Raw genomic sequence first — 14,068 nt, 5'->3', positions numbered from 1 at the left:
GGGATTAAATCAGGTACTTGGGTCTTTGTTTTAAGGCCATATGCTGTCTTAAGTTCTCATTCATGACAGCCTTCTTCCAGTAAAACATGTCGGTCAGAACATTCTACAGTCTGCTTGCAGCAGCTTTCCACGGTCAGGAAACACCTGGAAGTGCTTCTGTTCACTTGTATGCAGTTAGTAAGTGGACTTGTTCCCCTCCTTTGAGCTAATTTTGATTTGTTTCCCTCCTTTGAGCTAATTTTGATATAGTTTTAAAGATAAGATTTAATAAACTGTTTGAACAATTGAATTTATTGATAATATAAAACTTTTAATGAAAAAGCTGGACTCTTCTTACTTGTGAGGCCATTTTTTTTCAACTAAAGGTAGTTCCAGTTTTTATGTTATACATTGGCTTTCATGTATTTCTTAAATTTAAAATTAGGATTTACTTTTAGTTGTTAGTACTTAACAGGGACATTTCACCAGTATAAATTTACAATGTTCTTGTATAGTTTATTTCTTAGGGGCTGTGTGTTTACAAAGAATTGAGCGACACTCCAGATTTGCTTTGCTAACACCTGTAGAAGGCAATTATGTGTTTATGTTCATGTGGGTGTGGGTGTGGGTGTATGCATGTGTCCATATGTAAGTTTCTTATGCCTTCTTTTCTGCTTCTTCAAATCAAAGAGTATTGACTCCTGGCAACAGCAGCACAGCAGTCTTCACACTTGAGTAGCCCACACTGGCCTCACCAGAAGTGAATGACAGCCATAATGACAGCAAATACATGCAGTATTTACATTAAAGTGTAAAACTAACAAAATTGGTTTCTGATGACCAAATTTAGTGAGTTTTTCCACATTACGGAGTTTGATATTTTGTGTCACAAGTGTGCTTTTTAAGTGATGTGCCATTTAACTTCATTTGTGATTCCAACTAGTGGGGCAATCTTGTTATGAAGTTGGTAGACTGGTTTTTCATCAGGGAAGTTGGATGCTGTACTTGAATCGTTGGTCTGCAAGAAAACAGAGCGCTTCTCTTGAGTGCTAAGCCAGGGTGCTGAGACAGGGGTTTTATTTCAAAGTTTGTTTTGGTGATGGCATAAAAACATACCAGGTTCTGAAATCCAGTTACTATATTAAATTTCATCACTTGTTTTTTAGGTATTCCAATAACTGTACCACCTCCAGGTAAAACTTTTTTCATGTTTTCTCCATCATTGTTAATGAACATGAAATTTCAAGCTTATCGTTACAGGAGGGACGGTGTTGATGCAGTTAGAATGTGCACTAGGCCACTGGGATTTCAAGGTCCTATTTTCAGCTCTGCCTTTGCTTCATTCCAGTTTTAAGACGTTTAGTTTTCTTAAGCCTATCTTACCCATTTCCATAGAAATAGATATTCTCACCTTATCAATTTATGAGGAAAACAATAGAAGATTTATAAAATAAAATCACTCTTTGAAATGCTTTTTAGACCAATGATTTTGTTGTGTGTAAAAGTGACTCAGAGAAAAGAAAAATAATTTATCTTGACTTTATCACGATTTCTAATTGTTTACCCATTGTCATAATTCATTGTCATGAGAAAATATGTTCTGAACTACAAAGCAATTGTATGGCTTAATAACTAGTCAAGTACTTGTTCTTAGAGGTATTCATTTGGGCATTGCAGTGGTGTAGTCGGTAGGAGTGTTTCTGTAGCCAGTGCTGTCTTTATATGTTTGGCAATGGTTTTTTATCGTGTAATGGTGACCCCAGTAGAAGGTGTGTTTACTGAGTTCAGTGTTAAAAACCAAGGGCTGTGAAGAAAATGACGAGGGATGATGCTGAGAAGAGCGGGTCTAATCCCAGATGACCCGGGGAGGAGAGAGGGAGTTCAGAGTGCACAGCTTAGTGTGCGTACTTAGCGAGGAACACAGTCACTGGCTGAGAAAGGGCCGGCCAGGGGAAGTCTTTCAGTGTGAACTACAGAGTGCCTGTGAAATTGTGTCGTGTAGGACATGGACTTGAGGACTACTGTGGGAGCTGCTACCCCTGGGCCTGCTTGATGGTGGTAGAAGAGTTACAGATGCTAAACTGGACAGACTGACAAGCATAACGAAATAGTTGGAAGCAGGGCTAAAGACTGAGTAAATGAAGTTTTGAGAAGAACGAGCACTGGAATTTCTGTCCCAGAGGACACTGTAAAGGAACCTTAGTGGAAAGTAGCCAGGAAGTAGAAGACAATGGGGGTGTAGCAGTGGACTGATCTTCGTCAGTATGTGAACCACAGGGCAAAGGATTGAAACTGTTGAATTTGATGCATGTCCTAATATTGGAGGTTGTTAACCTGGGGGGAAATAGGTAGCAGAAGTTGTGGAACTGTTGAGTCTTTGGCTGTGACACTGTTACGATCTGGCTGTAGAAGTCTAGAGGAGACGCTGCTGAGGACACTTTAGCTGTGCTGTTCTGTGGGATTTCATTTAGCTGTGCGAGTGGCTGAGAGTGCTGACTTCACAATACAAAGTTGCAAATGATTTGCCTCAAGACCAATTAAAAAATTCCATTATGTGCCTTGCTTTGTAAAGTAGTTCATTGGGGTTGTGTTATTTAAAATATTTCATGGCGGATCTTTTTGCTATGAACACATATATTTACTGGTTAGGCTTTGCTTATAAAATATCCACTTTAAAGAAATTTCTATAAATCTGAAACTCAGACTATTTTTAAATGACGTCAGTGCTATTTTATTTGTGTTTCTTCAAAACATAATCTGATGGCAAAACTACTACTGTTTTTTTTTTTTTTTTTTTTTTTAATGTGGAAAAGGTAAGGCATTGAGACTAACTTTCTTATACGCACAAAATGGGCTGTGTGTGGTGCTGAAAATAAGACCAGGTGTCCTGACAATTTGTGCTGTGTGTTAGATCAGACTGTTAATTAACAACGTTATTGCGCTAAAAAACTGTTATAAGTTTCAGCTCTATTTTTTCCTGTTCATAATCATGTAGAGAAGCACGTTTTTGTGTCCCCAGAAAATCTTATTGATAACTCAGCAACTGTGTTTCACTCGGGACGTTACATATGCAGCCTGTTAATTATCTTATCTCCTGGTTGAATGTTGCAGGTTTCCCTCCTCCACCAGGCGCTCCACCTCCATCTCTTATACCAACAATAGAAAGGTAAAGCAGTGCGGATGATCACTGACAGCCTTACAACAGAACCTTACACATGTGTCTTTTCTACTATTTTCTAATGTTAAGTTTTATAGACATAGCACCTGCCTGTTAATTCATAAGCTTAATCTGTATTAAGTACTTTTATGTAACTATAGCCTGTTACCAAAACAGGGCAAAGAAAAAATCTTCAAGAAATAAAAATAGTTTGTTAGAAATTTTTAATACTGAGTTTGTATCTGCTAGAAAGGGAAGTGAAGCTTAATGAGAATGAAATGCTGTTTCCTCCTGCTGCGCTGCCCGTCTCCACCTCCACACAGAAGGACCAGGTCCATCCTCTAAGGCAGTGGCTTTATTTTCTCCCTAATCTTCTCAGTCTCCTATATTGAAGACTTGGTGGTAGTATGTGTTTAAACAATCAGTGTTGCTAGCTTACGGTCTCTAGACTCAGTTCCGAAGATTAGAACAGCACATGTCCTGGCAGGCGGAACTCACTAGGAAACAGGAGCTATTCCAGTACTTCACTCAAAGTGAAGATACTCTAAAAACTAATAGTCAAATTATGTAAAAGCAGAGGACAGTTGGGCTCATGAGTGGCATCAAGCCATCCCAGTGGTTTCAAAGTGCCACTCCAGAAAGCAAATTGTGAAAGGTGAGGATTTGCTTTTCTTTTCTTTTCTTTTTTTGGTAAATAATCTAATTTTATTTTATGTACCTTGGTGTGAGGGTGTCAGATCCTCTAGAACTGGAGTTACAGACTGTTGTGAGCTGCCATGTGGGTGCTGGGAATTAAATGTGGGTCCTTGGAATAGCAGCCAGTGCTCTTAACAGCTGAGCCATCTCTCCAGCCCCAGGATTTGGTTAAGTTCTTGTTGAACACATACTTGTTTCTCAATCAAAATGTCCATTTAAAATACTATCGATTGGTTTATAACCAACTTATAGGCATTAAAACTAATTTTTTAAGAGTAAGTTTTAAACCTCAAACATTCTGTTAACCTCAAACTTTCCGTCTATCTTACTGAGAAAGCCGAAATTGATTGTATGACTCATGCTAAGTAGTACCAACAAGTAACTACTGGGTCTTGATGTTTTGAGGTAAAAAGTCTGTGTTGTCATATTAAGAAATATCAAGACTCTGTAGCAGATTGTTTAGAGGTTAAATTTTGTTGTTTTGCTGTCTTTGTTTTATTGAACTATTAAGATTACTTATTTGCATCAGATATAAAGATACTTTTTCCTCCACAGTGGCCATTCCTCTGGTTATGACAGCCGTTCTGCACGGGCGTTCCCATACGGCAATGGTAAGTTACTCACCACTCATCTCTGCTGTGAATCAGTAAAGTACATATTGGTAAAGAAATGGAAACATCTTTTCTTGGGTTAAAGTAACATCTTTACAGAGTAAGAAATATCAATTGAAGGAGTTAAGTCTGTATATATGCCAGATTACTCTTGAGCACAGGTAGCAGATATGAAAATAAAATGAATTGCACCCCGCATTTCCATCTGTGCTCTTGAGTGACTGGATGCATTTTCAGTGAGCAGAAGTATTTTTCAAGGAGGTTGGGGTTTTTTTGTTTGTTTGTTTTTTTGTTTTTGTTATTGTTTTTTTCTTTTTTCTGGGTAGTAGGTCTTGGTAGTGGACTTAAAATAATTAGCCAGGTTGTGGACAGTGTGCTGCCGCCCAGGCCTTACTGCCTTCTCAGAGTACTAGAAGAGCTCTAGAACTTGGTGAACGGTAAATGGACATTGAGTTCAACTTACAGTCTCAGCTACCATAGCCTTTGCAGCTAGTCTTTGGTTTGTCTTTAGCTGTAAAAGCTCTAAATGGTATCTTCTAGAGAAGGCTGCTCTATACTGAAAGTCTTTTGGTTAGTGCAGCCAGCATTCATTGTAGACAGCTTGCTGCAGCTTCTGTCTGTACCTTGCATTAAACTTGGTTGAGATCAATCTTTAGCATCACAACCCTGTTTTTGTTATCTTCAAATTGATTTTTTTGTAACTTTCTTACCTTGCCCAGTTTTTGTAGAATTGAAGAGAGTTAGGATTTCGCTGTTGCTTGGTACATCAGTTGCTCTATCATGTAAGATTGCCACAAACTTTCAATTTATTTAAAAAAAAAAGCAGCATTGTTTGAAGCTCAGTAAAACCAAACTATGTAGTGTTATGGAGTATGAATGCTTGCCACAAGGCTATGAGACTTCTGTTAATTTTATGCAGTTTTAAAGTTGCTAGATTTACATTTGAAAATGCCTTCTTCTGCCTATTTATTGTGAGGAAATTATGCACTTCCAGGGTGCCAAGAAAGAATAGTTATCCGGCCTTCTTGGACTGGGGAACAAGTAGAAGCTGTTAAGCGTGTAGATGGGTGGGAAAAACAAAGCCGTACACAGTTCTTAGGTGAAGCGCCCTCCCAAAGGCAGATAGGAAGAGAAAATCATGCTCTTTATCTTGTATCGCTTGTGTAGCACAAAAGAAACAGAAGTGTAGAAGAGTCTGGCTTATATGGCACCTATAACAAAAACAATAAATGAGAGACCCCAAACTGCCTTCAGTCATCACTGCAAGCTTCAGACAACATCGGAGAAGATAGGGTGGAATGTTGTAAAGTAGTGTCTGTCTTCCAGGTGTGACATAGCCAGTACACTCTTACATGAACTCAGCAACTGTGGTACCTGTAATGACCTCAGGATATGTATGCAGCCAGCTAATGGTGGCTCAGAGAGGGAGAGGCATTTTCTTCTGTGGCATTTATAGCCATTGATGAATTGTCCACTTAGTTGCCTATGGCCTATAAATAATCCCCATCCATGCTCTTTTAAGTGACCCTTTAATTAGGGTTCACTCACTAGCTAACTGACTGACTTCCATGATGAATGCTTGGCCAACATGTATGAGGACCTGATGTGGGATTCCCCTCTGTATGCTATGAATATGTTTTATTGCCATTGGTTAATAAAGAAACTGCTTTCGGCCAATGGCTTAACAGAGTATAGACAGTCTGGAAAAGATATACAGAGAGGGTAGGCAGAGTCAGAGAGACGCCATGTAGCCACCAGAGGAGAAAGACGTGAGCCAGCCGCTGGAACCTTGCTGGTAAACCATGAGCCTTGTGGTTTAAAATACTAAATAATAAAAATAGGTTAATTTAACAGCTAGCTAGAAATACACTTAAACTATTGGCCAAACAGTATTGCAAATAATATAATTTCTCTATGATTTTGGGTATGGGTGGCGGGGAACGAATGAGCAGCCTCAGTCAACAAGGACCTGGGTTCAATCCCTACTACTGAAAGGATAATGAAACAAAGTCATTAATTAATAAAGGAGCTAGTGGTAGATCTCCAAACTAATAGTCTCCAGTAATTAGTTTTCATTCTTTCTAGTAAAGAGAACAAGAGATATACCTGAACTTTTATGGATTTGATTTCTGGCCTGTGGGCAAATGCAAGGGAACGGAGAGCTTTTTCTTAGCTATGTGGCTTCTTGGTTGCCTGTACCTTGGCGTCATCCTGACCAGTATTTCAGAGTAGCATGTTGTGATCGGTCTCTCCTATGGAAGTAATCCAGAGGTGGACATTATGATGCCTATTCTCTTTCCTCCGTTTAAGGTAGGAGAAATTTTAATGGCTTTCAAAGGCATTTCTGTGCTAGAATCTGTGTCCTGAGGCTATGCTTCTGGGCCTTTAACAAGCTCTTACAGGGTATGTCAGGTCCAAATTTTATTAGCTACTTTTGTTTCTCAGTCCCCCAAGGGTAGTGCATGACTGTGTTCTAGTCACGCTGCCTGGGTTGGGATCTTGCTTTGCCCTCTCTCTAGTCAAGAGCCCTTCAGAGCCCTTCAGAACTTAAACTGACGAAAGTAAAGCGTTCCCCTAAGGCTGTGGGATTACCTTGAAGCTCCTCGCTCTGTTCTTTACCTAGTGTCCCAGTGTTAGCTCTCATTTTTATAATCACCACCCTCTCCGGCAGGTTACAAGCACCCTCCCTTTTCTCTACCCTTGAAGCAGTAAGAATTGTTGAAGCACAGACTCTATGGTTTGCCTTGGATTCAACTTATTTTAGGTAACCTTAGCTGAGTTAAACCTAAATCTTTCCCTATGTAAATTAAGCTGGAAGTCAGATTTAGCATGATACTGGTAATCTGTAAGCATTCGATAAGCACTGCTCATTGAGGTCCTTTGTTTGGTTTTACCTTTTTTTTTTTTTTTTTTTTTTTAATAGCATTGGGTGTTTTTTGTCACTCTGTCCTCTATGTGTTTGCTTCAGTACAGATTAAACACTAGTCCATATCTGAAAGTCCTTTTTGAGATTACTGACCTAGCCTGTAGAACATTTTTTATATGTTTCTATTGTAAGGAAGCAAGTGGCTCCTCCATACTTTCTACCTTGCCCAGCTCTCCTCCCAGAGACAAGCCTTTAGTTAGAAAGCCAACTGTAAAACTTAGTAAAGGAGAGTAAGAGGTTTCCCTTAGCCACACGATGAAGATTTACAGTAAAGACAACAAATAGATTTCTTTGCGGTTTTCTTTTACCTTTATTTTTTTTACTTTAGATTTATAATTCATCCTCATACCCCTGAACAACATAACTTTTCTAGATGTGATTTGAAGACTCTTTATGAAGTGAGACTTAGTTCAAAAGTCATAATATTACAGGAATACCAAGAGACTAGTGTTTCTTATCTTTATTATTTTGGCTCACAGATTTAGAGGTTCCCATCCACAACTTAGACAAATTCATGACTCTTATTTAAGCCTTGTGTGAATTGTATAATGAACCAAACGATGACGATGACGAGGACGTAGAGTGAAAGTAGACGACGTGTATGACCCACAATCCTCCTGGAGAACATGCTCCTTGTGACCTAAAACTTCAAATAGGCCCAATTTCTCTTCTTAAAAAACATGTAACTTTATTTTGTTAGTATGGGTGTTTTGCCTGCAAGTTTGTCTGTACACCAACCATGAGCATCCTTGGTGCCCGTGTAAACCAGAAGAGAAATCAGATCCCTAGGCACTGGAGTGTAGATGGTTGGGAGTTGCCATGCAGTTGCTGGGAATCAAACTTGGGTCCTCTGGAAGACCCAGTGCTCTTATCCCTTCAACTTCAGGAAACTATCCCCCTCCCCGCCCCCTCCCCCCTCCACCCAATCCTTTCCCATGTGTTTTTATGTCATGTGTTCAGACTTTTACAAAAGACTTATGCATATGAATGCTTACATGTATGTCTATGTGCCATGTGCATACAGTGCACCCATGGATATCAGAAGGGGGCATCCTGGAACTGGAGTTATAGTTATGAGCTACCATATGGGTGCTGGGAACTGAACCCAGGTTCTCTGGAAGAGCAGCCAGTGCTCTTAACCACTAAACCATCTCTCCAGCCCCCAGAATATAGATTTTTAAAAGTAAAAAATCAAGGAACTCTGTCTTGTAACAGATGAAATCAGTGTTGTTTTAAATTATGATTATGGAGATGCTTGATGTATTGCTGTTTCCATCCCATTCCATGATTTCCTGAATCAACTATGGTTTACTTGTTTTGTTTTTTGCTGTTGTTTATTCCCATTTTTGTGATGGTTATTTAATATTTAAATGATGCATGAACTCTCTTCTTAATCAATGCAGAGATGATAATATGTTTTAGTTTTTCTTTTGTAACTTATTGAGGTTCATCATTTTATTCTTAAAAGGAATATGTAGTTTATTTGCTCAACTATTTTCATTTTAGGTCTCCTTTCTAAAATAATTTTCCTTCATTGTCTTGGATAATAGGTTTTGCTTTGCTTTATTTCTTGTTTGTTTATAAATGTCTTTGTTTTATTGTTAAAATGTGTTTTTTGTTGTTTTTGTAGATGTGGGTATTGAACCCATTGCTTTGGGCATGGTGTAGGCAGGTGTTCACTCAGAGTCTTTAAAACATAATTCTTTATTTCATTTTCTCCTTAATAGTTCAACGATGTTCTAGCGTCTTCTGGTTTCAGCTTTGATATTGGGGAATTTCTTGCCAAGTGAAGAGTGTCAGACTAAGTGCCATAACCTTTGATCTTAATGTGTTTTTTCCTTTAGTTGCCTTCCCCCATCTTACCAGTTCTGCTCCCTCATGGCCTAGCCTTGTGGACACCACCAAGCAGTGGGACTATTATGCACGAAGAGAGAAAGACCGAGATCGAGACCGAGAAAGAGACAGAGACCGAGAGAGAGACAGAGACCGGGACAGAGAAAGAGAGCGCACCCGAGAGAGGGAGCGAGAGCGGGATCACAGCCCCACGCCTAGCGTTTTCAACAGGTGTGTTGCATGTGAGGGTGTTGGACACACTTCATTAATACTTCACACTTTGATTTGTTGTGAGGAAGTGAATTCCAATTCATTGGGGAAAGAATGCTCAAGGTATGGGTAGAAAAGCCCTTTGAAATCATACTCATTTCTTTCTTGAGGCTTCCCATTACCATAAGCAGTGTGGAGATTAAGGTAACCAGTGGAGCCTTGATAGCTGCTGCAGGAGATGTGGCTGTGGTGCCATTTAAAATTTTTTATTCTCTTAAAATTACTTTTAAAAAAAAAAAAAAAACATATGTTAACTTTCTTCCTTTTCCTTTCTATGCAGTTGACTTTTAAAAATTCATTCTTTGATTCATGTGATTGGCATTTTGAGCCCTGTTCTAAGCCAGAAACGGTGCTAAACCCTGAAGATACATAAATATTCATACATTGTTTTTACAGATTAAACTTAATACTTCTGTTAAGCTGATTAGGACTGGTTTTCTTAGTGTAAGAGTATATGACAAAGAATGGGAAAAGATGATTAAAATACTTTTCTCTTGTAGTGTGGAGCGGCAGGCTGTGTTCCTGCCGCCCCACGCTACAGAATGGCGCCCAACGTGGATGGCTGAATCCACAGAAAGCCTGAGAAAGCTTGGAAAAGAATAGAGTAAAGCATGTTTTCTTGGTAGCAGTAATTTCTCGGGTCTGCTCTGTTTGCTAGAGGCAAACACTTAAACAGTGTTGATGAAAAGCTGACTGCATGCTTTTCGGTTTTTAGCTGTAGCAGGAAAAAAGTTGTGCTGTTTTAAAATGCCGGCCTTCTGGGCCATCCTGCCAGCTATGGAGCTTTTGATTGTTGTTTAATACTGTTGCAGCTTGCTGGCAGGGACCTTGAAACGCCACAGAGTTGTGGTAATAAAAACGGCTCTAGCAAGTACCTCTGCCATGAGGCGGGAAAGCTAAGGAATGGGATGGATCTAGCTGGCAAAGCCGCGGTTTGAATCCTACCCATATTGCTCAGTAATTTAAAGGCTCATGTGGTCAGAAAAAGAGAGACAGTAAAGAGAGATTCAAAAACAAAGAAGACCTCTGAATGATTTACAGTGTGTTAAAAATATATGCAGAATAAAGGTTAAAGTTCTTAAAAGTAAAAAAGAAAAAGAAAGAGTAGTTTGGTGTGGTGGTACACACCTTTAATCCCAACACTTGGGAGGCAGAGGTAGATTGACCTCTGTGACTTCAAGGTGTGGCAGCACACACCTTTAATCCCAATGCCTGGGAGGCAGGGACAGACGGATCTCTGTGAGTTCAGGTGTTGTAGTACACACCTTTAATCCATTCTTTCCCTCAGTTTCCTCATGACTTACACATAGTACATATTTAATACAATTTTATTGGTCAAATGGGTAAAGAGTGGCAAGGTATGTACATATTGTTATTCTTTTGGTCCCGTCCCTTTCCACGCCCACTCCCAGCGACCTCTGGTCTCTAGGAGTCATCCTGAATCTTTCCTCTTCCCTCTCTTCTCACTGCCCCCTTTTGCGTGTGCACACGCGCCTGTCTCTCCCCCTTCTCTGCCCCCCCCCCCTTCTTTAATAAAGCTTTATGTCTATTTTCTGGGTCTGTGCCGTTAAGCCGCCGCCGCACTGCGCTGCCCTGGTCACACGTGTTCCGCGAGTCTCTGTGCAGCTACACCAGCCCACTGGGCTGGCAGCTGCATCAGCTACTATCTTTTTAAGAACAAAATTGGTGCCAAAACCCGGGAGGCGAATGGCGTCGGCAGATGGCAGCGGAGGCAGCTTAACGGCACAGACACAAAAAATATGCATAAAGCTTTATTAAAGGAGAGGGGGAGAGAGAGAGAGAGAGAGAGAGAGGGGGGGGGGGGGGGGGGGGGGGGGGGGGGGGGGGGGGGGGGGGGAGACGGAGGCGCGTGTGCACATGCAAAAGGGGACAGTTACAAGAGGGAGAGGGAAGAGAAAAGATTCAGGATGACTCCCAGAGGTCGCTGGGAGTGGGCGTGGAAAGGGGCAGGGACCAAAAGAATAACACATATAAGTGGAACATACACTATTAGCCATAGCAGTTAAGTGCATGATTCTGCTTAAGTTCAAGGGCAGCAGTTTTCAGGAAGCTGACTGGTTTCTGCTACAGTTGAAATGGTTCCTTTGACGTAGCACATCTATAAAATATGTGTGCCATAGTTCAGGAGCTTAGTGCAGAAATGCGTAGGAAGACTACTCTTGCATCACACACACATGTTCAGGGTCTACTGAATTGCTAAACTGGAAAACACTGATTAAACCATGTTTTCATTTTCAAGATGCTGAGTTCTAGTTCTGCTTAAATAGGAATAAAAGTTTAAGGCCAGAAAGGCAAAAGGTAGAGGAATTCTGAATTGTCCTAGGAAAAACCAGGGAATATACATGGGAAGTAAAAGCTATTTGTTTCTAAAGACTGACAAAAGTGTTCTAAACCAAAATGTTTATAGTATGTGTAGCATTACAAATTACAGGGTCATTGTTTTGAAAATGAGAGACCAGTTTTCACATCTGTTTTTAAGGCAGTTTAATTGTGGACCAGAAAGAAGGCTGGGTGCTGTAGGCTGTTTGACATGTGCTCTAATGAGTTCCAGGCCTAGAGGAACCTTTGCACTGCAGCACCTATCAGAAAGGGGTGGAGGAGGTGCTGTTTTCACTCGGAAACTCGCCCGCAGTCTGTTCTCTTAGGCTCCCATCATATGACTGCCTATGGAACCTAAAGGCCCCAAAGCCAGCAAGAATTGGCTTTAGGGCAAAGGGGCAAAGGAGGGCTACACAGGACAAACCTGTAAAGTAACTGCCCTTCCTTACTATTATCTAGCCTCAGTTCATTTGTCTGTGCTGCTTTGGTTTGCCTTGGAGAAAGATTATTAGAGGCCCAGTACCCTTGGTAGGAAGGTCTCCTCCTGAAAAATTAGGTACTAAAGTCATTGAAGAATTTCTTTTATTATGCTGTGTGCACACACACATGCTCATCCTATAGTGCCTCTTGAGAGGTCAGAGGACAACTTGGAATCATTTCAATTATTCTAAAGTATGGAACCTGGGGATCAAACTTAAGCTGTCAGACTTAGCAGCAAGTGCCTTTATCCACTGAGCCATCTTCTTAGGCCCCCAAATTCCATTTATTAATTGCCTACTCTTGATAAATATTATTGTTGGTTTTATAGAAACCTTGAAAACGATTGTCAGTTATAAATAAGAAAACTGAGGTGTCAGGAGTGAGCATTAGAAGTGGCAAAGGCAGAATGTGCTGGGCGTTCATGGATATCCTGGCACTCTGCACTGCCTGTTATGGAACACTGCCTATCAATGACATGCTTCTTGGGAATACACATACGGGGTGTGCCCATGCATGTACATAAGCATATGTGTACATTAAGACATGTTTTTATAAAAATGTTTAAAATCTTCATGTGTGTTATTCTGCACAGGATGAAAGCTATGCTATCTCTTGTAAAAATCAAACACTTGAAAAAATTTGATCTTTCTGCCTTCTACTGTGGAAGCCATTGTGAACCATACATTCTTAGAATCTTTACCACATAGCCTGTGTTTTGCAAATAAGATTTTCTGTAGATATCTCAGATACATAAATACATTTAATTATAAAATGGGAGTAAAAAGAAAAACCTGCTGATTAAAATTTAAATCAACTGCAGGTCTCATTCTTTTTTTCTCCAGTAGAAACATTCTAATATGAAACCTGGCATTAAAACTGTGATAGCACAGAGCAGATATAACAAATGGTCATTTTTCTTTTTTTTTTTTTCTTCCGAGAAACCTTTTTTCCAGGGTTTCTTTTTCTAATAGTCTTAGCTGTCCTGGAAAAATAGTTCTGTAGACCAGAAGCCTCGAACTCGCAGAGATCCACCTGTCTGCCTTCCCAAGTGCTGGGATTTAAGGTGTGTGCCACTGCCGCCTGGCTCAATTGGCCATTTTTCTAGTGTGTTGTTTTAAGTTAGATGTGTTTCGGATTTGCTGCTCACTCCAGGAAATATTTGTTTTCCAATATGAGAAGCTAGCGTTGAGGCCTCTGTTAGGCTTTGGCAGCTTTTCCTTTTGCAGTCGACTCAGCTAGTAGTCCTGACATCAAGTTTCCTCTCATTGCAGTGATGAGGAGCGGTACCGATACAGGGAGTATGCAGAAAGAGGCTATGAGCGCCATAGAGCTAGTCGGGAAAAAGAGGAGCGACACAGAGAGCGACGTCACAGAGAGAAAGAGGAAACCAGACACAAGTCCTCTCGCAGGTTTGTTCTTCATTAGTGACCCACTTTGGTCTGGGGGAGGGGTAGGAGTGGGGAAGGGCACAGCATGGTTGTTGCTTTAAGAAATGAAAATATTTTCAATGGCCCAATGATAACTAAGACTTCCTAGCTGGCAGACCAACAGCAGCCTGCCATAGCCCCTCCTTTCTGGGCACCAACAGCAGCCTGCCATAGCCCCTCCTTTCTGGGCACCAACAGCAGCCTGCCATAGCCCCTTCTTTCTGGGCGCCGACAGCAATTTTTAAATCTAGCAAGGTTGCATTTCTTTTACTATCATTCAGACAAAATTAAAATAAGATATCTGGGTGGTTTTTCCTTTGTTTTATATTATTTCTTTGATAGAGAGGAA

The 14,068-nt window shown here is 40.4% G+C and overlaps 1 protein-coding gene across 1 annotated transcript in view; it reads left to right on the top strand.

Moving 5' to 3' along the window:
• Window positions 1–14,068, top strand: part of Fip1l1 (factor interacting with PAPOLA and CPSF1) — a 63,740-nt gene that overhangs the window by 46,156 nt on the left and 3,516 nt on the right. The window contains exons 13-16 of the mRNA XM_038319709.1: window positions 3,091–3,145; window positions 4,388–4,443; window positions 9,257–9,433; window positions 13,564–13,701. Of these exons, the coding sequence (XP_038175637.1) occupies window positions 3,091–3,145; window positions 4,388–4,443; window positions 9,257–9,433; window positions 13,564–13,701 (426 nt within the window). The remainder of the gene's footprint in view (window positions 1–3,090; window positions 3,146–4,387; window positions 4,444–9,256; window positions 9,434–13,563; window positions 13,702–14,068) is intronic.

Source organism: Arvicola amphibius, chromosome 1 (genome assembly GCF_903992535.2).
Source record: "Arvicola amphibius chromosome 1, mArvAmp1.2, whole genome shotgun sequence".
NCBI classification, from domain to species: Eukaryota; Metazoa; Chordata; class Mammalia; order Rodentia; family Cricetidae; genus Arvicola; species Arvicola amphibius.
This window is presented reverse-complemented; position numbering and strand designations above follow the sequence as displayed.